At 35.2% G+C, this 24,126-nt stretch overlaps 2 protein-coding genes and 1 long non-coding RNA gene across 3 annotated transcripts; 1 reads left to right on the top strand and 2 right to left on the bottom strand.

Moving 5' to 3' along the window:
• Positions 1-529: 529 nt before the first annotated feature.
• LOC131607409 (uncharacterized) lies at positions 530-1,037 on the bottom strand. The gene is made up of 3 exons (XR_009285293.1): positions 972-1,037; positions 753-815; positions 530-665 (listed from the first exon to the last, which is right to left on the bottom strand). It is a non-coding gene; the product is annotated as an uncharacterized LOC131607409 (long non-coding RNA).
• Positions 1,038-1,647: 610 nt separating this feature from the next.
• Positions 1,648-4,234, bottom strand: LOC131605485 (prohibitin-2, mitochondrial-like). Its single transcript, XM_058877833.1, has 5 exons — positions 4,207-4,234; positions 3,216-3,329; positions 2,973-3,121; positions 2,136-2,348; positions 1,648-1,852 (listed from the first exon to the last, which is right to left on the bottom strand). The coding sequence occupies exons 1-5, from the start codon at positions 4,232-4,234 to the stop codon at positions 1,661-1,663; spliced, it is 696 nt and encodes a 231-aa protein (XP_058733816.1). The 3' UTR covers positions 1,648-1,660.
• Positions 4,235-6,016: 1,782 nt separating this feature from the next.
• LOC131607408 (transcription factor MYB3-like) lies at positions 6,017-7,112 on the top strand. Its single transcript, XM_058879417.1, has 3 exons — positions 6,017-6,240; positions 6,332-6,461; positions 6,652-7,112. Exons 1-3 carry the CDS (start codon positions 6,114-6,116, stop codon positions 6,959-6,961), a joined length of 567 nt encoding a protein of 188 aa, XP_058735400.1. The 5' UTR covers positions 6,017-6,113; the 3' UTR covers positions 6,962-7,112.
• The last annotated feature ends 17,014 nt before the right edge of the window (positions 7,113-24,126 follow it).

Raw genomic sequence — 24,126 nt, 5'->3', positions numbered from 1 at the left:
ACCTTGTTTTAATAAAAATCGGGTGTAATTGGGCATAATTACGTTTTTAATTACACCCTATTTTAGTAAAAATCGGGTGTAATTGGGCATAATTACGTTTTAATTACACCCTGTTTTAATAAAAATCGGGTGTAATTGGGCGTAATTACGTTTTAATTACACCCTAATTTAATTAAAATCGGGTGTAGATACGTTCTTAATTACACTCTATTTAATAAAAATCGGGTGTAAATACGCCATTTAAGAATGAACAATTATATTATATTTAAATCTATTTACACCCTATTTCATATACACCATTTAGTTATCTTTCATTTTCAGTCATAATATTGCAAATACTATAAAATCATACACATAAAAATCATATTTTAACTAAGTCAAAATATTTTTAATATTAACCAAAAAGTATACAAAATCATGTGCATTCATAATATTTCAAGTACTATAAAATCATACACATAAAAATTATATTTTAACCAAGCCATGCTTGACGGTTAGCTTCGGTGTTCTCTAGTCCAATTGAATCTAACCGCTTTCCACATGTAGCATTGGATTCATCCATGGCCAAAATACCACGCCCTGGAGAAGCAATTGCTTTCCACAATTCAATCCGGAGGAAGACCTTCTACATTCGTGTACACCGACTTCATCTTCTCAAGCAAAGTCTACAAAATTATTCATTATATAGCAATTCAGAGCCACACAACAAACCTCTAATTTCTTAAAAACTACGAGGTTAAAAAATGTTTTACCGTTTTGCCAGCCTTGTCAATCCCTAAAATGAGTACATGAAGCTCTAACTTGTTGAACATGTACTGCGAAAGTCCATAAAATAATGAAAAATAATTGTCAACACTTAAATATTGCAAAATATGCATGCACTAGTCTTTCCTCAATTATTGTATTTAGAAATTAAATCTTTTCAACCTGAAAAAAAGCAAAATTATAGAATTGCTAATTCAGGCACATACCTTTTTGTTACTTGCAGCATCTTCGGCGTGCTTCACCAATGCCATGCCTTCGGTGGTAACATTATGGGAAGAGGGAAAAAAGTTAAAGATAATTATTAAAAATAAATAAAATTGAATGTAAAGCTAACGTTTCTCAAATTCTAATTACTAAGGTTTCCTAAATGTTAAATATATAAAGATAAATATCAAATCAGAAACATATAAATAAAACACATTATTTATATAGATATTGCAAGTACAAATGCTATTAACAGCTTGTCAAAAAATATTCTGATAACTATATAGCTTAATTAGATTTGAATGGTCAAAGATTATTCATTTCGCTGGAAAAAGCAACGCCATCTTCATATTTATCACGTGAAAACAGATATCATTTCATTATGCATAAAAACTTCAATTCAAGAAATGCTATGATCAAAGTATAGAATGTGAACGACACGACTGGCTTGACTCCTAATTAACCTTTTAATTTGGTTGAGTATAGAGGCTACTCATAAACTTAGACACAGTAGAGCCAGATTGATTTGCAATGTTTCCGATGCAACATAATGCATCTACTAGATGATTGTAATCTGATTCAAATGTAAAATTGCCCAGAAGCATACTTCTTACCTAAAATATATCTCCCCATAAATCGATCATATTTTTATACTTGAAAATTATTGAGAACCATAAACAGATTAACCAGCTCAGTTTTTGCCAGGCGAAAAATTCAGCTCCTGAAGATTCAGCAAAAGATCATCTGAATTCAGGAAAACCTTGTTTGCTGCGTTTGATATAGTATGTGCAATCTCTCTTGCAGCTTCAATCTTCCTGAGTGTGATGAAAGCTGGATTGTTGGAAATGGCTTGTCCAATCAGTTGGGCACTTTTAGCCTCACCCTGTTGATTTGTAAGAAAAGTCAATAATCGTCGGAGGTGTAAAACTGGCAATTGCCAAAACATTATTTAATTTAAAAACACATTAAACTTGACAAGCAGATTTGTGAACAAAGACACTTGTCAATCATTATAAAAGATGAATCCGACATCATGATCAAGGAAACAAATAAGACAGCTTGAATTTTGGGGATATATAGAAGCGCAACCAGCAATTTCCAATTGTAATATGCTTTGAAAATGCACCACAGCAGTAACTGCATAAGGATTAACAGTTTCTTCTTACCTGTGCTCTGATTACAGCACTTCTTTTGTCTTGCTCAGCTTTTTCCACAACAAATTTCGCCCTCTCAGCTTCTTGTGCAGCCACCTGCTTGGCTTCAATTGCAGCAGTAAACTCCTTGCCAAAGGTCAGAGTAGTAATTGACACATCATCAAGAGCAATATTAAAGTTGGCTGTCCTCTCAGTCAGGATCTTTCGGATTTCACGGCTAACAGCCTACAAAGAATAGGTCAGTTAAAACAGATATTTCCCTCCAGGAAGGCTCAAGTATATGGCCAACCTGCATTTGTGAGGAACCCTCCAGGAAACAATTGACATTTCTTCAAACTTATAGTTTCTAGTTGAATCGGAACTCATGGAAAGATTTAAAAGTATTATATAATATAAATCATAAATTTTATAAGAAACTACCATACCTGATTAAAATATTGTTATAGCTTCTCATTTGTAAAATTAATACAGAACTGCTCAAAACTAAGAAAATGAATTTTATTAGATACAATGTTAAATTCTAAAGTACTAAATCATAAATGTTGGATGAAATCATTAGCTTACCTATTAAACTTAAAACTTTCAAACCCATAGATATCAAGAACTTCAATGATAGATTTTGAAAAATGCAGCTTGTGAGAGATTGTTGAATCAGAGAGTGGAGATAAAGATGAAGTCTAAGAAAATCAATGACAGCCAGGCAGAAGCTGAAGATGATGATTTTGAGTATGATGGAACTGAATTGACACCGGAACAACAAGAGGCTTTAACCGAGATTAGGAGGAAGAAAAGCTTGTTGAGCTTGCTTCTTGTGAAATGTGTCCCGAAAGAATATAACCATTGTAATGCCATAGAAATTTGGTTGACAATATCAATTAGTATCTTACTTATACTTCCTTTATTAAAAGACACTACATAATCTAAAAGTTCGCCGTCATGTTCCATTTTTTCTGGCTGGCTATACGAGAAACTCACAGAATCAGGGTGAAAACCACATCCTGGAATTCAATCAAAGATCAGAAAGAGAATAAACAAATTGAAATTGTGTGAATCGTTTTTAAATTGAATGCAGTTTATCAAGTTAGAATTTACCTGAGCTTTCGTCGAGACTACTAGAAGAAAATGAAGCTTCTAAAACAGATCCGGGACTGAGATGATTATCATTGCAAGAGGCTCCTAACAATCTTTCTTGTTTGGTTTCACACACTGATAAGAAAAGAAACCAAAGATAACATCAGGTAGTATAAATAATAATAGGACTCTTCCTATACATTTGAGGTGCTTAAAATAAAATCACTTAATTACTTATAATTATCTCACTTTTTCCAAGCTGCACAAATCCATTTAATAGAAGAATAGATTCAATGTACTATCATAGAGTTACAGGATAAAATTCCTCTTATTGTACATTGTACTACATTCAGAATTTACTATCTTGATGTACATAATCTGTCCCACTATCCACAATGAATAATGACTCAAAAACAATTGTCTCAAAATGAAATGAATGGTTATTTCATTTTTCAATGCAATAATAATTACTATCTATAGAGCTCACTAGATTAAATCAGAGAGTATTAAAAAACTGATGGTATAAAATTGTTACATTTACTTCTTTTTTTTATCATATTGATGGTGATATTGATGGTGACACACCTAGCAAGAAGCAGTGTCTAAGTAGATCACGGTCACATTCCAGGTCGGTCTCCCGTCCACCTCATGAAGTTGTGCCTGAAGAAGGCCTCAGGGATTCTGCTCAAAAGATTAAGGCAATTAAAATTGCTAGGAAATCTGTCAAGACGAGAAACAAGAATGCTAAGCGCGGAGAAGACGATAGAGTCATACCTACTCTTAAACCGAAGCACTTGTATTCTGGAAAGAGCTCCAACGGAACGAGGCACAGTCGCTAAGACTGGAAATGATATTTTTCTATTTAACTTGGATAACTTAATGTTTCATAACAGCAACTCCAAAATTTTCATCACTGATCTTGTTTTCTCATAACTTGAAACTACCCCACATTTTTGTTTATCTTATCTGGTATTTGGCTGATCATAAATGTTGGATGAAATCATTAGCTTACCTATTAAACCTAAAACTTTCAAACCCATAGATATCAAGAACTTCAATGATAGATTTTGAAATGATCCTTCCCAATTTGTAAAACGTAGAAGTTTGAGAGTCTAGGAATTTCTCTCAAAGCAGAAAGAACTGATTCCAACATTCTCCAAAGCAATAGCAAGCCATGTCATAATAATATCTTCCTGATGATTGAAAACAAAATTCCAACTTAGAAATACTGAATCGAGGAAATTACAGGTCTATGAGATCAGATTGCATATTTTGTAACAATTTGGATAATAATAAATATAAATATGAATAATGGACTCATAATCGATAAACCACGGAAACAGACCTTAGAAGCTCGAAGACCATGGCATAGAATAACAATATCTTTGGCTCCAACAAAATAGAGGAAGAAGAATCTTGGTTCAGAACTTTTACCAAACACTTGGTGAGCATAGCGCTAAATGACAAATTTTGCACCAATTCTCCATCAATTCATCAATTACAGCTTGCAACAACAACAAATAACAACACAACAACGAGTATGGTTGATTGAACGGAAACTGCAACGGCAAGAGTGGAGCCGCAGTGTGCGTCTGTTTGAGGTATGGTTTCATTTTTCAGCCGTCAACTTTTTCTTTCCATGCTACATTTCTCAATCTTGGTTCAATAACCTTGATATTTGCTGCTGGAATATAAATTAACACCTAAAATAAATATTATATAGAAACTCAAAGTTGGAATTTATACGGAACCGCTATACCCCGAGAGGGTTCGGGGGTTTGAGTATCTAAGGAATGGAACAACGAAGGTGGTGATTGTGGTTCAGATAGTGTGGTGGAATAGGATGGTGGCGATGGTTCGGGAAATGATGGATTGGCGGCGGAATCAGACGGTGGTGGCGGTTCGGGTTGGGACGAGGTGATGGAATCAGAGAGGGTGGAGGTGTTTCGGGTTGTGAAGAATGATTCATGGTGGATGTGGAATTGGGGTTTGAAATATTTGGAGTTGTCACGGTGAAACTAAGAGCATAAAAATGGTGATTAGGGTTCAATGAAAGGAGAAAGAGAAATACAAATATTAACTTATACTATTTTATAAATAAAAATTATTTTTTTTACTTTTCCTATTTACGGCCGTTATTGAAAAAAAGGGAGTAATAAACACTTGATTATAATTTTTTTTTAATTTACACCCGTTTTTTTAAAAATAGGGTGTCCATGGTTACTTGTCAATATTAAAAATGAGATTTTATTTACGAATTTGCCATCTTGTGTCTTATTTACACCCGTTTTTAGTATAATGGATGTAAATTTATAAATTGTATTGTCATTTTTGCACTAGTGCAAATACGACATCTTTTATCAAATTATTCTATCAAATTTTTTATCTTACATATCAAACAGATTTTAGAATTTTCTGTTAAAATATATTCTAAAATATGCCAAAATAATTGATACCACAGTCCACAAATTAAATTAAATTTCTTAAATTTTAAAATGAAATCACTTGCACCAGGAATTGGCTAGAGACAAACATAATAATATGGATATATGTGTATATTCTTTTATGGATATATATATATATATATATATAGAGAGAGAGAGAGAGAGAGAGAGAGAGAGAGAGATATAGATAGATAGATACTTCAGTTGCATAGTCTGAATTGAAGGTATAGTTTGTTAGTCACCCCACGCATTAACCACCAGTCCAAGTCAATTATTGTTCTCTTCCTTAAAAATTCCAACCTAACAACCAACCTAGTATCTTTGCATGCATATATTAATTTCCCTCTTTCATCAATCTTATAATTCCAAAATCTCTCCCACCTTATCTCTCTCTACCTTTAGTATCTTCCACTTTCAGCTAACTAGAGGGTACGTTTATCTCTTGCAGTTGAAAGGATTGAAGTCTTATAATAGAATGAGGAAACCTAGCTGTGACATCAACAAGAACAAAGGAACTTGGTCCCAAGAAGAAGACCAGAAACTCATTGATTATGTTAACAAACACGGTGACGTTTGTTGGAGTACACTGCCTCAAGCTGCAGGTATACATGCGTATGATAGATAGAACCATTCGAAACATGCATTCTCTAATTTCATATAACAAACATGAATTTGGTTTGATGGGTTGTTTAGGTTTACTTCGGTGCGGTAAGAGTTGTAGATTGAGATGGATGAACTATCTAAGGCCAGACCTTAAAAGAGGTAACTTTGCTGAAGATGAAGAAGATCTTATCATCAAGCTTCATGCACTTTTAGGCAACAGGTACATATTTATGCATATAATACCAATCCATTTATTAAGGAAAATTCAACCGTCACGCAGGTCGACCAGTCATCCCATAAATAACACTCTGACATGGTAATTTGATTGGACTGATGACCGGTCTGAGTTTTAAATCATTTATATATCTTTTCAATATATATTGATTACTTCAATGCTGATTTTGGTATAGGTGGTCACTAATTGCTGGGAGATTGCCCGGACGCACTGATAATGAAGTGAAGAATTATTGGAATTCTCATATAAGAAAAAAGTTGATTAGCAAGGGTATGGATCAAAATAATCATGGTTTAAACCATAAAATGATCTCTCCCCTTCAAAACTCATTCATGTCTAATAGTTCAGAATCTTTTGGATTGAAAGAGATTAGCAAGACGAGTAAAACTCAAGTTGAGAATTATGGCGAAATCTCAAATGCTTCAAGTGGTGAAGATATTGAATCATATGCCCTATTGGATATAAACCTTGAGCTTTCTCTATGAGTATTCCTTCGTCTTCTATAGTGTAATATTGTCGGAAACAAACAAACTGATTGTGAATTTAAATCATAAGTCGAACTTTTTATGATTCACCTTCATAAAATGCATCAGCTGATGTTAGAATTGATCAAATATCATCAATGATCTTTTTTAACTTGTTGAAGATATCAACAACTCGGAAGTCCGCCGTCGTATTGGAATTCTTCATTGTTGTTTAAGTTAATGCCAGTAACCTTCGTAAGGATAAATATAAAAACACACACACTTAAACAACACTTCTACAAAATGTGAAATATACCAAAACAACTCCAAAAGAAAATGAAACTACTCATATTTTATATAGATATAATTAGCTGAGTGATAGGAATAATATAATGAGTTTGTAATTTAAATTGGTAAAATTTGCTATACACTCATCTATCACACGAAATCAGTTTTCCTCTTTTTCTCTCACAGCAGCAGCATTTGCTATAGGGCCTGTTTGTTTCAGCTTTAAAAAAATGGATTTTTTCTTTGTATTTTTGAAAATAGATTTTCTAAAACCGTTTTTTAAAATATTATAAATTTTTTATATTCGTTTTTTCTAAAATGAAACACTAATTTTGACATCTTAGAACATAAACATAGATTATTGAACACCAAAACTTAGTCAAAATTGCAATTTTTTCAAAAAGTTGTATTTCAGAAATGATTTTTATAAAAATCTATTTGAAATAGCTTCAAAATTAAGTGATTTTTTGAAATTTTGATATCCAAATTTTTTCTCCATAAATAGATAAAATACCTAAAATCACATTTTAAGAATAACTATTCAAATAAAATTTTCATTTGAAGCTTTTATAAAAAATTTCTTTGTAAACATTTTTTTCACAAAATTTTGTAACACTGTAAAAATCATTTTTAAAAAAAGGCAAAACAAACGGGCCCTAAACTCATCTATCACACGAAATCAATTATTCTCTTTTTCTCTCACAGCAGCCCGCAGCAGTCACTTTTCTTTTTTTCCATTTGTTAATTTCTTCTTGTTGCCTTGTTGTTGTGTTGTTTTATATTACAAATTATAAAAATCTTCTTAAAACACCCATATGTTTGGGCCACCAAAATTATTTTATTTTTTCCTAAGTAAATGATGGGTATCACTTTAAGAGTGAGTTTTTTTTTTTATTAAGATTGAAATAAATTAAAAAAAAACTGTTACAAAGAAGATGACGACTTAAACCAAAACTCTCTCAATGAAAAATAAATCTAAAGAAAGACAAGGGAAGCCTATTTTTTAAAAAATTTGTCCGCAAAAAACTATAAATGATATTAAAATTAGTGTAATTAGTAATCGTTTGACCTATATTAGTCAGAGAATTCGGACAACTATTTCCTTCTCGGAAAATATGAGAAGTCACAAAAAAATACTTTCCGTAATATTCACACAATTGACCCATCTTGTACGAAGTTGCCTAGTCACAATGAAGGGAGGGAAAAAAGCGCGCACCACAGCTACAGAATCAGATTCAGGCCAAATCTTGCTCCAACCCCTCTCATGGGCGAACTCAATAGCTAACATAGCACTGGTGAGTTCGACAATGAGAGAGTCAGAATCACCAATAAAACTAGCAAAGGCCAAGGAACCTACCATCACAGTCTCTAGCAATACCACCAAAGAAAAATCTTGCATTAAAGAAACGTTAGTAGCAAACAAATTTTTAAAATAATCCACCGTGTGCAAAGCAATATGCTCTGGGTCCGCCAAATTCTCAGACTCATTCCTAAGGAGCGAAATAGGCTTGAAAGCATTGCGAATTTTGGATATACGATGAAAGAATGTCGTATTCCGATCCTCCCAAGGCGCCACTTAATCCTAGATTTCTCTTTCCAAAAACTCTTTTCTATATGCAAAGCCAGAGATATGTTGTCTTGGGCTTCTTTCTCCAACCTGTTAAAACCCCCAACCACACCCGTATGATTCTCTTGAATGCTGTTTAGAGCAGCTTCATCCTTCAGAACATTTTGAGAAACATTGCCAAAGCAGGAATAATTCCAATCCTTAAGCTCTTTCTTCAGCATTTGAAGCTTTTTACCAAGAATCACTGGGAAGTCTTTCATTTACGGCAGGGCCATGTCTTAATCCCGGTTGAATATATTATCTTTGTTGACTGCGTTCAAAGTTGGCATTTTTCTGTTTGTCTATCTCGGTGTTCCAATCTTTAAAGGCAAGCTTTTTGCGAAATTCCTTCACCCAACAAATCTCCTTCTAACGATTCATGTGGGAAAAAGTTGCTCCACCATGCCTTCTTTTTTCTACAATTAATCATCTTTGTCATAGATAAAGTCTTTGTCATCATATTTCAGTCTTTCTCATCATTATGGATCTTTTAAAGTGAAAACATTTTCGTCTCCAATGCATATCGTATCTAATGAAAGTTCACCTCAATGTTTTTTTACTTGAAATAAAATGTTGCATTCTTACAAAGATGAGTTGCACTTTTAATGTCATAGGAAAACACAAACTTCTCTTGTTGAACACTTAACACTTTTAGAAATTTCTTCATCCACAAAATTTCTTTAGACTCTTCAGTTGCTCCAATATGCTCAGCTTAAGTAGTAGATAAAGCAATCACTTTTGTTACCTTGATTCCCAAGACACTTCTCCCTCTACAAAAGTCATCATGTATCTAGAAGTAGATTTTCTAGAGTCTATATCACCAATCATATCTGCATTTGTTTAGTCATCTAACACCAAATCTCCACTCACAAATCATAAGCATACTTTAAAAATACATATAAGATATGTGACAATCCACTTAACTGTTTGCCAATGATCTTTACCAAGATTAGAGAGAAATCGACTAACAACACCAACAATATGAGCAATATCTGGTCTTGTGCATACCATAACATACATCAAATTTACAATAATTGATGGATAAGGAATATTCTTCATATATTCTTTGTCTTCTTCAAGTGTAGGACAAAAATCAAAATTCAATTTGAAATAACTTAAAAGTGGGGTACTCACACATTTTGAATTGCTCATGTTAAACATCTCTAATACCTTCTAAATGTAATTGTGTTGAGAAAGCCACAGTTTAACTTTCTTCCTGTCACGAAAAATTCTCTTGCCAAAAATTTCATGCTGAGGACTCAAGTCCTTCATTGTAAAGGAATTGCTTAACTTTTTCTTTAAATTTTGAATATTATTAGTTTCATGACAAACAATCAGCATATCATCAACATATAATAACAGAATATTAAAATCATCTTCAAATAAGTTCTTCACAAACATACAATGATGAGTAGTACTTTTACCATAATCATTTCTTTCCATGAAAAAAATCAAACTTTTTATACCACCTTTTGCGAGCTTGCTTGAGACCATGCAGAATTTTCTTCAACCTATCAACAAGCTCTTCTTTAAATTTTTCTTCCAAGCCCTCAAGTTTCTCCATATAGATCTCTTCCTCCAATCACCATTATGGGTGTTCGCGGGCCGGTTTGGTTCAATTTTTAGAGAATCCGAAATCTAAACCGATTAAAATTAAATGGATTTGTTTGGCTTGGATTTGCAAATTTTTGCGATAAAGCTCAAACCGAATTGAACCGAGAAAGATCGGGTAGATAAAGAAAATGCAAAAGTATTTGAAAAAATAATTTATTTACATAAATTAATTTTTCATAATAATATAAAAAAAATTCGTATTAATAGTGCTCAATTTTAAATATTAGACTAGCAATTTTTCCCTAATAGATTCAAAAAATCCGACAAAAACATATCTAACATAAAGACTTTTGAATCTATAACTAGTCACTTAAGTTGATATGATAATGAATGTGTTTCATAGCTCTATGCTCAGTTACCACATTACACTAACAATTTTCTAATAACAAATTAAAATAACATAACTTGTCCACATACGATATTTCACTTTTTTTCTTTTGAAGTTGAATGCTTGGTAGTAATTTTCATGATAATTAATAATGGTTGGTTTGGGTTGGGTTTGCAGGTAGAAAATTGAAAATCCGATGCCCGAACCAATTGCCATTGGATTTCATTGGTTTGGTTCAGTTCTCGCCCGAACTGAAAAAATATCCAACACAAATACTATGGTTTGGTTCGGATTCTAGTTTGGTTCGGATTTACCCGAACCAATGCACACCCCTAATCACCATGAAGGAAAGCAATCTTCACATCAAGTTGTTAAACCTCTAGATTCAAGCTAGCTGTCAATTCCAATACAACTCAAATAGAATTTTTTTATATGGGAAACTAATTTCATTAAGTTACCATAAAAGGGGCAACAGAAACAGAGGCAAGAGTCGGAGGGCTATCATGCCAAATCTTAGAGCCAAAAAGCTTGCCCAAACCAACAAGGTTATGAGCATCACCATTAAACACTCTATTGAAATACATAATAGAAGAAGACTTAAAACTACCTAACAATAATTGATAGTGAATGACTAAATGCACTAAAACAATAATGGAGTAGAGAGAGTTGATGCAATCCACCATGTTCAAAGAGTATGACTAGATGAGAATTCTCTCAATCCTGAGACGCTTTGCCACCTGAAGACTTCATCCAATGGCTAAGGTTTTCGCAATCGCGGGATCAACATAAAAAGACTTTTTCCTACAGGAAGAAAACACAATCTTCCCACCAGGATCTTTGAAAAAGCAACCAAAAGTAGCAAAACCATCATCAAAACATCCTTCATCCACTTGGAGAACACAAACGTCCTTGGAAACATGCACCTTAATACCATTCTGGCCATGGATCACTTTTGACTTTAACCCTAGATTTTTCCTGTTGAATTCCAAAACACTGTCCAAAGCTTCTTTCGCCACAAGTTGAGGATCAACCACCTTCTGTTGAAAGATACACAGATTTCTAGCTTTCCTCACTTTCTAAAGAATAGTACATTTTAACTGGGAATACATAGTATTTGTGTCCCTCAAGCAACTCATAATACAGTCATTCAAATCAGTATTGATGGGAAGGCGAAGACCAAAAGTGAAAGAGAAATAAGCTAGCCTAGTGAACTCGCACTTCAGAAAAACATGTTGAGCAGTTTCAGGTGAGGAGTGAAAAAGAGGATAAGTATGATCTAAACAGATGCCTTTTTTTATATTGGTTTTGGTGGGAAAATGTTCTTCGCTAGCCGCCATAGAAATTTTTTTTCACTAGGAGGCAAATGAAAATTCCATAGTTTCTTACAAAGATGCTAGTAGGGAACACTAGATGGGCCCGGTTTATTAATCAAATTGTCTTGAAACATGAGGTGATATGAGGATCTAACAAAGTAAACGCCGTCTTTTTCAAAATTATAGATTAACTCATCAATGGGCCTTCTAAAGGACAAGGGAATGCCAAGGATTTAAGAAGCCTCTAAATGCTGAAAACAGGCTTTCACCAAATTCTAATTCCAGGTACCTAATTATGGGTCTATCAGATCACTAAATTTAGCTTCAGCAGTCAAGACACGCATTGAGCTTTGAGGTTTAAATCTACAATTTCTAGGCATCCAATTTTTCTGTTAGATCCTAACACTCTCGCAATTTTTATTTCTTCATCGATTACTTTTGTTAACAAACTCTCTTGCACTAAGGATACTCCTCCAAGCATAGCCTGGGGAATAGCCAACAGGAGTAATAGATACGGAGCTCTTGGGATAATATCTACCTTTGAAGACTTTTGAAAGAAGAGAAGTTTCCACTGTAAGGAGCCTCTTGTAGTTTTTGCCCAACAAGCTAATATTAAAATTGCTAATGCCTCGAAAGCCCAATCCTCCCACCCCTTTAGATCCATACAGTCTCTCCCAGCTAAGCCAATGTATTTTCTTGTCCTTATTCTTCAATCCCCACCAGAATTTAGCAAGAAGAGCCTCAATCTCATGATAGACACCTTCAAGCAGCTTATAACAACTCATGATATAGCTAAGGATTGCTTGAACCACTACTTTGATAAGCACTTATTTCCCTGACCTTGATACGAATTTCTCCTTCCATCCCTTGATCTTTTTCCACACTTTCTCAACTACCATAACAAAGATCTCCTTATTTGGTCTAACAAAGACCATTAGAAGCCCAAGGTACTTAGAATGACGAGACACGGTCTTAACCGATATCCTGATACAAATCATTTCTTTGTCATTCTCCCATACATTCTGACTAAAGGACGTCTCAGACTTCTCTAAGTTAACCACCTGCCCCAAGGAATCTTGATATTTCTAAAGGATATCCATCACACATTCAGCTTCTCTAGCATTGGCATGGGCAAAAAGCAAGCTATCATTTGCAACAAAAAGAAAAAAGCAAGCTTCTCTAGCATTGCCTTTCGTTTTCTTCTTCATCCAATGGAAGCATTCCATTGCAATGAGGGCATTATCCATTACCAACCTGCCTTTAACAAAGGCACTCTCCTCAACATCAATAACATCAGAGAGAAACTGTTTGAGAAGATTTATTATGGTCTTAGTAACCACTTAAATAACCACATTGCAAAGGCTAATATGTCTTTAGTCTTTGGGGGTAGCCAATATTCTTACACTTAGGAATTAAAGCGGTGAAGGTATTGTTGATTTGACTTAGGTTTTTACCACTATTAAGGATATCCAAAACCAATGAACTCACATTAGATTTCACAATGTTTTAGTAATTTTGGAAAGATAGTACAGGAAGGCCATCTGGACCTGGGGCCGTCAGGTGATGCATTTGAAACAAAGCTTCTTTAACCTCCATAGCCGAAAATTGAGCTTCACACCACCTGAAATCATCCTGGTTTAGTTTTCCTTGCACAACTCTACAAGCTTCAGGAATGTTATTGGGGGAAGATATAGAGAAAATATCAAAGATGTAATTTATCAAGATTCTTTCATAGTGATTTTCCTCTCTCCACCAACAGCCACTGTCATCCTTCAATTTCTTAATGAAATTTGTTTTCCTTCTTTTACTTGTTTTACCATGAAAGAACTTTACATTGTGATCCTCATCCTTAAGCCAAACTGCTCTACCCTTCTGCCTCCAAATAGTCTCCTCCATATGTTAAAGATTATTTCTTTAATTTTCCAGCGCCTAGTACTTCCTCATATCCTATCTATCAGCAGACTAATTATTGGAAACTTCGAGCATAGCCTTATGGAACCTTGTTTTGTAGGTAATATATCTTTAACCAACGCATTGCCTTTTGATGATGACAAATATAAAGAAAATTGTAAAAGCATATATAAAGGTCAATCATAAAGTCAACCATAAAGACAACTAATGTCAAGTCAAGCATAATACTTAAATGGTTAAGGATTCAAACTATAGGTATATGGTTGTGATGAATTTAAGATGGCAAACAAAGTTCTCTATCTAAAGCCTCAAGAAATCTCAAGCAGTGTCAACACATAAGATAATATTTGGAAAATGGCTTGTGGTAGGAGTTAATATCCTAAGTTAGTAAGTGAGTGACATTTTGTAAAAGCAAAGGGGTTTTCCATAAAAGTATATGGTTGTAAGCACACATACACATTAAAAACTTTTTTCAAATACCTTAACAGAGAAAACATTTTCAAAAGTGTCTTTAAGTTATGTTAGATAACTTAGAAGCAGTGGAAATAGCTAAAGGGAAATATTTAATCAATATAGTCGATAAGGCCTTTAAGCTAATCGATTAGATCAATTCAAACTTAAGCCCTGAGCTATTTAGAGAACGCCTCAATGATGTGAAATGGCTAGCAAGATCTCCTTTCCTTTTTGAATGACCAACAACGACTATTTTTTATGACCTAAGTGATTACGTCAAAGAGCTAATCGACTAGGCAACAGTAAAAATAATTAAATGAGAATTTCGTTTTGGGAATTCCTCTTACCTATAAATATAGGCCTGAATTCTCATTTCAAATCATCTAGAAATATGTTTTGACCCTTCCCTCTCTCTCTCTAAAGTTTTGTTTAAACTTTCTCTCACTAAATGTTATAGCCAAATCATTTTGTGAGAAGAGTTCTTTGTGAGTAAAGATATCAATGTAACGCTGGAAGGGTAGAGCTGTAAAATTCACCAAGGAAATGTTGTTTATATACCTTGGTTGAATACAGTCCATTTAGGGATAAAATATGTGGTTCGAAGGTAAACTTGATAAAATATTTGGTTGGGGATTGTGTGAACAGTTCCTATATAGGTTGAAGATTATCTAGCTTTGATAATTTTCCCTTGGTTCTTGGGTAGCCGATAAAACCAAGATTGGTTGAAGATTAGCTGATATTAAAATTCTTCCTAGGTTTGAGATCACCCTGGTTAAAATGTTAGAGGTTATTTGGTTATCTTATTAAACAAAAATTGAGCTCAAATATTTGGAACTTGAATACTAACCGCTTCAAGGTTCGTGTTCGTAGAAAGGAGACTAACCTCTTCAATCCACAGTTGGGATGGAAGAATGACTACTTCACCCTCAGTAATTTATTGGAGGAAAGACACAAACAGCCATATCCATCGTCTTGTAATATTTTGTCGAAGATCTACCACCATTTCCTTGTATAAGGGGGTTCGTGAGGCTTTCCTACTAAAAGCTCTCAAGTATATTATTGGAAACTCTCAAGACCCAGTCTTAGGGAGAATAGTAGGTCCTTTAGTTTTTACCAAACCTCTATAATTCTCGGTGTCCACCTTCTTCCCTTATCGTTTACTTTATGCTATTTATTTTCCGCTACTTAATATTTGAAAATGTTTTTAAAACTCCGATTTAAATTAATTTTCCAAAAAGTTTTAAAAATCAAGTGTTTCCAAACCACACAATTCACCACCCTCCCCCCTCTTTTGTATGAAGTCTAAAGTCCAACAAATGGCATCAGAGTCTAACTTCTGTTTAAAGGACTAATCATATGAGGAGGAAGGTGACTTCCTCCACAAGTTATATTTTTAACTCTCCACCACCTTTTTGAAAATAGAAAATTTTATTTATTTTTTAAATAAAATTTGTTTTATACAGAAAACAATAGTTGATGGTCCACTCTACCCTACTCATCAAATTAATGATATAGTAGTGGAAAAATCCATTTTGGACCAAAAAACATAGACATAGATCTTTTAACTAAGAACTTTTAATAATGTCTTCTGGATGATAGTGAACTCTTCACTATTCATTATTATAAAACCTTTAAGGAAATGAGGGATACACTAGAAAGGATATAGGAAGGATCTTTAAAATATCTGGCAAGAAAAGATTAACAAACGAGGCGAAGAAGAAGTATATGTTAGCTTTAAATATTTTTATCTAGATTAACTCATACAGGAAACTTTATTGAAGAATCGTTGTACTAACAAATATCTAAGAATTAAGAATTGGAAAATTAATCCAACTCTTAAATCTATAGATAGAATCCTTCATCAATTTCAAGAAAAATCAAGAAAGGGGAAGATCATAGAAAAGATGAACAAATTCAAACCCAAGATCCTTATTGCTCCAATCATACGAAACCAATTCAGTCCTTAAAGAGATCATACTCAATCATTGAACAATTAGACGAAGGATCCTCTTGCTCAAGACAAAGAAAATGAAGAAGGTCCTTCAATAATAGAACAAAGAAGAGGTAAAGAAATATCAACCTTTGGGAGAATCATGAAATTAAAGAATCATCTTCAAACAAATAAGATAGAATATGCATAAGAAAGAAGCAGAGGTTGTTACTTTCGCTGGTATCCCATAGAGAACATCATTGGAAGATGACAATCAAAGAAAAGAAGAATATCAAAAGTCTAAAATGAATAAAACTCAAGAAGTCAACTTAAGAGAATCAATGTCCAACTAAAGAATGAAGGACCAATAAGGACTATCTCATATAGAATATTAACTGAGATACATCTCAACTCTCTCTTAGCATGGAAGTATCTGATATCAAAAGATAAGAAAGCTTCCTGAAGTTCTTATTGAAGGATAGAAAAACACTTAGAAAGGGGGGGTTTGAATAAGTGTAGCTTTAAAAACTTGACAGATAAAAATAAATTGCACAGTTATTTTTATCCTGGTTCGTTGTTAACTAAACTACTCCAGTCCACCCCCGCAGAGATGATTTACCTCAACTGAGGATTTAATCCACTAATCGCACGGATTACAATGGTTCTCCACTTAGTCAGCAACTAAGTCTTCCAGAGTCTTCTGATCACACACTGATCACTCCAGGAACAACTGCTTAGATACCCTCTAAGACTTTTCTAGAGTATTCTGATCCACACGATCACTCTAGTTACAACCTGCTTAGATAACCTCTAAGACTTCCTAGAGTATTCTGATCCACACGATCACTCTAGTTCCTTACAACTTAATGTAATCAATTCTAAGAGTATTACAATTGCTTCTTAAAAGCTATAATCACAAACTGTGATATTTCTCTTAACGTTTAAGCTTAATCTCACTAATATATTACAACAGCAATGTAGTGAGCTTTGATGAAGATGAAGATTCTGAGCTTTGAATAGAACAGAGTTTCAGCAAGTTAATATGAGTTGTTTTTGTTCAGGATCGTTAGAATCATTAACCTTGCTTCTCATCAGAACTTCATATTTATAGGCGTTGGAGAAGATGACCGTTGAGTGCATTTAATGCTTTGCGTGTTCCGTACAGCATCGCATTTAATGTTATACGCTTTTGTCAACTACCTCGAGCCTTGTTCACGCTGTGTCTACTGACGTTGCCTATAATAGCTTTTAACGTTCCTTTTGTCAGTCAGCGTAGCTTGCCACTTGTACTTCCTTCTGATCTGATGTTTGTGAATACAACGTTTGAATATCATCAGAGTCAAACAGCTTGGTGCAAAGCATCTTCTGATCTTCTGACCTTGAAGTGCTTCTGAGCGTGATACCATCAGACTTTCAGTGCTTCTGTTCTCTTGTTCTTCTGATGCTTCCATAGACCCATGTTCTGATTCTGCTTCGACCATCTTCTGATGTCTTGCCAGACCATGTTCTGATGTTGCATGCTGAACCCTTTGAGACAAAGCTTCTGAGCGCTGAATTATGCGTACTCTTTATATATTTCCTGAAAAGGAAATTGCATTGGATTAGAGTACCATATTATCTTAAGCAAAATTCATATTATTGTTATCATCAAAACTAAGATAATTGATCAGAACAAATCTTGTTCTAACAATCTCCCCCTTTTTGATGATGACAAAAACATATATAAATGATATGAATTTGCGATCAGAAAGAGCAGACGGCAAAAGACAAATTACACAGCTATAGCATAAGCATATGAATATGTCTCCCCCTGAGATTAACAATCTCCCCCTGAGATAAATAATCTCCCCCTGAAATAAATACTCGAAGAACTTTAATAAAAGACTTCCCTGATTATTTCGGTAGAGACGATCACATAAGCTTCTGTCTTCAGAGAATTCATAGCTTCTGACTTCTGCTTCCATTGGACAGCTTCAGAACTAGAATTTCTTTAGATCCCTAGAACACTCACAGCTTCTGATTCCTGCTTCCATCTAGGACAGCTTCAGAACTTGAATTTCTTTGATCTTCAGAACATTCACAGCTTCTGATTTCTGCTTCCATTTAGGACAGCTTCAGAACTTGAGTTTTCTGGATCTTTAGAACAATCACAGCTTCTGATTTCTGCTTCCCTCGGATAGCTTCAGAGCTTGAATTTTTACCAACATCACTTCATGCTAGATTTGTATCAGAACATTGTTGAATGTACCAGAGCATCATCAGAGCATCTCTACATCCTGAAATGTTACAGAACAAAAACTAAACGACAAAAGTCAGCATGAACAAGTCAGAACATAAAATGTATATTAGAACACATGATATGTATCAGAGCCATATAGGCTAAAATAATGTATCAGAGCAAATAGAATTTTGTCAAAGCAAATAGACAAATATGGATCAAATTCTATTATCAGTGCTTCTGATTCATTCTTCTTTCTTGCTTCTGATTTCTGAAGCTTGACAGCACTAAGCTTGCTTCAGTTTCCATGAGCTTATTCTTTTTACAGAATAACACTTCTTATGGTTTTGCTTCTGGTGTTTGCTTTGAAGATTCTCTTCACTTCTTTATACCTGCAAAACACTTAAACCATATAGAACTTGCAGTTCTTGTTAGTAAAAGCAACTGATTAAATCAAATCATTTATCACATATTTCTCCCCCTTTTTGTCATATCATCAAAAAGCAAAAAAGATTCAGAGACAAACAAAACGAAACACACGGAGGAAGAAGATGATTTCATTGAAGTTCAAACAGCAGGTACAGAAGTACATGAAGATAAGTAAGATCAGATGCACAAAGACAGATGCAACGAAAAGAAAGAAACAACACAGACTCAATCTAAGATGGCCCTAGCCTTGACAAGATTTTGGCCAGCATCTCTTGAACCTCATTGTTGTGTCCATCTTGCCTCACCATGAAAGCTCTATACTCAGCATTGAGTGAGCTTTGCTCATCCTGTCTCTTCTGAATTTCTTCCAGAGTCCTTGCAAGACGAGAAGGTTCATCAGAAGAAGCTTCACCGCTTTCAACCACAGGAATAGCAACTTGATCTGTAGCTTCCATGGATAGATCATTTGCAGGGATTTCCTCAACAGGATCTGATTCAGCAACATGATCTTCAGCATCTGCTTCTTGCATAGAAGCATCTCCATATTCTGCAGCAGGAATTTCAGAATCTCCATTCTCAAGTGCCTGAAGAATGGCAGCTAGATTCCTGGGAGCAGAAGGACCTTCAACTTCTGGTGGGTCAACAACTTCTGGAATGACCAAGCTTGGGTCTTTCTCAGAAGGGTTTTCCCTCAGATAGTCAAAGAGAGTCTTGAAGTCTCCGAGCAGAACAGGATAATCAGGAATAAAGATAACAATATCCCTGCATGAATTTGCTTCCATTTCAGCAGCCAGTCTTAATTGTTCCATCTCATCCAAGAAGGGCTTCTCTTCAGCAGCAACACAATTTCTGAGAGGATGGTAGTATATACCATTATCATCCTCCAGAAGGTAACCAGGGTAACCAGGGGCAGCAGCCACTAGTCTTTTCTGTACTCCCATTGCTTCTACTTGAAAATCCTTGCGAAATCTTCTCCAGAGATTTCTTGTAGAAACATCATCCAGACCATTTAGAAATGCATCCTTCAGAAGGTCTAGACTGCTAATCACCTCATGTCTGAAAAGTTCCAGGAAGATATAGGGTTCAGGTTCAGGCGGATTGAAGGTGAATTTGTAGTCAGGGTAGAGAAGACAGTAAGGTTTGGATTTTCTGGTAGGTAAGGGATGGGATATAGAAGGTGGAGGTGCGGTGGATGAGGAAGAAGGGATATCTGAGAGAATGATTGATGAGGATGGAATATCAGAAATGATAGATTGAGACGAGGATGGAGTATTTGTAAAGGGAATTGGTGAGAAAGATTTATCAGAAGGAGTTGGGGGAAGAATACTTAAAGGTGTGGGGTTTAGAATGGGAGAGGAGAAGGATGATGGAGAAGGATTTGGTAAGGTGAAGTTTATTTTTGGTTCAGATGGAGGTGATTGGAAAGATGGTTTAGGGACAGAAGGAGGTGGAGTAAAAACCTGTCTGTAGATTTGTACAGAAGAGGAAGATCTGGTTCTGCGAAAGGAGTCTCTGATCCTTTTATCTCTTCGTTCTTCAGAGTCCACCTTGTCAGGATCATAGGTGACCCTCAACTTCTTGGCTTTCTCAGCCTCATCTTCTCGGGCTTTTCTTTTTAGCCTAGCCTTTAGTTCCTTCTGATCCTTCTGCAGAAGATCAGCCTTGGACGGAAGTACTCTGCCACGGATCCAAGCAGGATCAATATCTGATTGCTTCCTAACACAATCTTCCAGGTAAGACTTGACAACCTGATGCAGTTCTTCTTGAAACAAGGAGGCAAAACCTTCAACAGCAACTCTTCTTGAGAGAATGTCAGGAAAGCTTGGGCACACAGAAGGTACATTTTGAATGAGTTCTAATCTGAACAAATCCACACCATTAAAAATGGGACCTTGAACTACTCCAAGCAAATGGGATGCATTGAGTTTTCTGATGGAGTCCAGCACTTTGCTTTCAGTAAGAATGTCTGAAATCATTCTTCCAAACGGAATAGTCGTTCTTGAAAGATGAGGGTACTTCGCCCTTTCCTCTTCTCTTGACTCAAGGATTGAAGTCTTCAGATTCTCAAACAGAATGTGAGAAATGTTGATCTCAGTCTTTTTGCCAATGCAGAAAAGAGTGTGCTTGTGATCTGGACTGATGTAAGAAGAGGAGAGCATCCTTTTTCTGTGGTGAAGAGAACCCAGAATAATCTCAGCCCATACTCTATAAAATGGCCTCAAGGTGCCTGTGTTATTCGAGTCAATCCCAGAAGAATGAGAGATTTGTTTTTCAACTATCGACCAATCAACAGATGCATGTCGAAAACCAGACCAACCCTCTTCATCATTCAGATTGTATAGCTTCCTGATCAGTTTTTCAGAGATAACCACTTCATGCCCTAGCACGAATGAAATGATGGCCGTTGGGGTAACCGTTGCATGTACCCAGAAATCCTTCACAAGATCAGGATAAATTGGACCAACCAATCTATTAAGGTACTTGGACCATCCTTGCTCAAGGATTCTTGCATCACACTTAAAGCCATTCGCTTTAAGATTGTTTAAGTCCACAGCAGTTTCACATAAAACCTCCAAGTCCTTCGTGGGTATCAAGCAAGTTTTCAAAGGAGCATATTCATAATTACGTAGAAGGATTTGTGAAGAAGTAAGTCTTTCTTTTGAGGAAGATGAACAAGAGGAAGAGTTCATGATGATTTATGTCGTAAGATTAGAACAAAGACTAGGGTTTGAAAAGGAAAAAACAGATGCAGCGAAAAAAAATGTACAACAAAATAGGGAGACGGAGAAAAGAATGAAGTTGAAGCGGGCTATTTAAAAGATTTGAAAATAATTTAAATCATTTTGCATTAAATGAGAAATGACATTAGGAGAGATAGCATGGTAAATGAAATGATTTAATACAGTTACCTAGGTCGGCGTCTTTTCAACTGCACGCTTTGTACTAACCGCACAGACACGTGTTCATCATCAGATAATGGATGACAGCTGTAAAATATGAATAGGCTTTACGCCTTTTGATTCTGATCACTGCTTCTGATAGTCATTCTTAAGAAATGATCTGGTTCTGATAGGATCATCTTTCTTCCCAAGAATCACATCTTCTGGATAAGCTGAAGCAAGTCTAAGTGATCTTCTGTTAGTTGGTTCTTCAGAAATTCTCAGATTCTTTAAAGATGCAGCAACTTGATCTTCTGATCCATTGCTTCTGAGACTGCCAACTTCTGGAGATTCACTTCTTTGTTCTGCAGCTTCTGATAAGACAAAACTGTATCTGCAGAAATTCTTAAGCTGCTTTGTTTCATCAGAAACAAGTTTATCATCAAACCAGATATTTATTGATTCGTTCACAATCAATGTTTCAATATTGTATATTCTGTAGCATTTAGAGCATTCAGAATGAACAAGAACGAAACATCATTGCTTTAGAAACAAACAAAACAGATGGTTCCAAGCTAATAAACTTTCTTTTCTGATCTCCTACGAATATAGTTTCTTCCACAGATTTAAGTACCAGAACTTGGAAGACAGTCCTTCTTCCCTTCAAGTGTTGAGACCAACTTGAGTCCAGGTACCACGACATGTTGTGCTTTGTCCTTTTTGCAGCCAAGGATATCTGCAATAGGAATAATCTTATCCTTAGGTACCCACATCTTCTTGGGTCCTTTCTTGTTAGATTTTCTCAAGTTCTGATTGAACTTGGGTTTAACATTGTAAGCAATAGGAGGAACAGCATGATAATTTTTAATGTGAGTTTCATGATATTTCCTAGGTTGTGTCACATGCTTTTTGGTGTGTGTTATGTGAAAACTTTGAGCATGTGAAGTGTGCCTAATATCATGGGAGTGGCCATACTTGAACTGATCATACAATGGCTTGTATGTGAATTTCATTTCATCAACAGGTTCAAGTTTGTATGGGGTTTCACCCTCAAAACCAATGCCGACTCTTTTGTTTCCAGACACAGCATATATCATAGAAGCTAGCTGACTTCTGCCAATACTTCTAGATAAGAACTTCCTGAAACTTAAATCATATTCTTTCAGAATATGGTTTAGACTAGGAGTGGATTTTTCTGAATCAGAAGGAGATCCAACATTATTGGATAATTTTAAAAGTTTTTCTTTTAATTCAGAATTCTCCAACTCAAGCTTCTTTGTTTCAAATTCAAATAGCTTTTTCAGCTCTTTGTATTTGAGACTAATCTGAGACTTGAATTCCAGAAGTTCAGTTAGACCGGAAACTAACTCATCTCTAGTAAGTTCAGAAAATACCTCTTCAGAATCTGATTCTGATGTAGATTCTGATCCGTCATCTTCTGTCGCCATCAGCGCACAGTTAGCCTGCTCATCTTCAGAGTCTGAATCATCTTCTGACTCATCCCAGGTTGCCATAAGACCTTTCTTCTTATGAAACTTCTTCTTGGGATTTTCCTTCTGAAGTTTTGGACATTCATTCTTGAAGTGTCCAGGCTCATTGCATTCATAGCACATGACCTTCTTCTTGTCAAATCTTCTGTCATCAGAAGATTCTCCACGTTCAAATTTCTTTGAACTTCTGACGCCTCTGAACTTCCTTTGCTTGTTCTTCCAGAGTTGATTTAGCCTTCTCGAGATCAAGGACAGTTCATCTTCTTCTTCAGATTCTGATTCTTCAGGATCTTCTTCTCTAGCCTGAAAAGCGTTAGTGCATTTCTTGATATTGGATTTTAATGCAATAGACTTACCTTTCTTTTGAGGCTCATTTGCGTCCAGCTCTATTTCATGACTCCTCAAGGCACTGATAAGCTCTTCCAGAGAAACTTCATTCAGATTCTTTGCAATCTTGAATGCAGTCACCATAGGACCCCATCTTCTGGGTAAGCTTCTGATGATCTTCTTTACGTGATCAGCCTTGGTGTATCCCTTGTCAAGAACTCTCAATCCAGCAGTAAGAGTTTGAAATCTTGAAAACATCTTTTCAATGTCTTCATCATCCTCCATCTTGAAGGCTTCATACTTCTGGATTAAAGCGAGAGCTTTAGTCTCCTTGACTTGAGCATTTCCTTCATGAGTCATTTTCAAGGACTCATATATGTCATAGGCCGTTTCCCTGTTA

This window comes from Vicia villosa, linkage group LG5, assembly GCF_029867415.1.
Source record: "Vicia villosa cultivar HV-30 ecotype Madison, WI linkage group LG5, Vvil1.0, whole genome shotgun sequence".
Lineage (NCBI taxonomy): Eukaryota > Viridiplantae > Streptophyta > Magnoliopsida > Fabales > Fabaceae > Vicia > Vicia villosa.
Note: the sequence above shows the minus strand (reverse complement) of the source record. Positions and strands in the feature narration are given on the sequence as shown.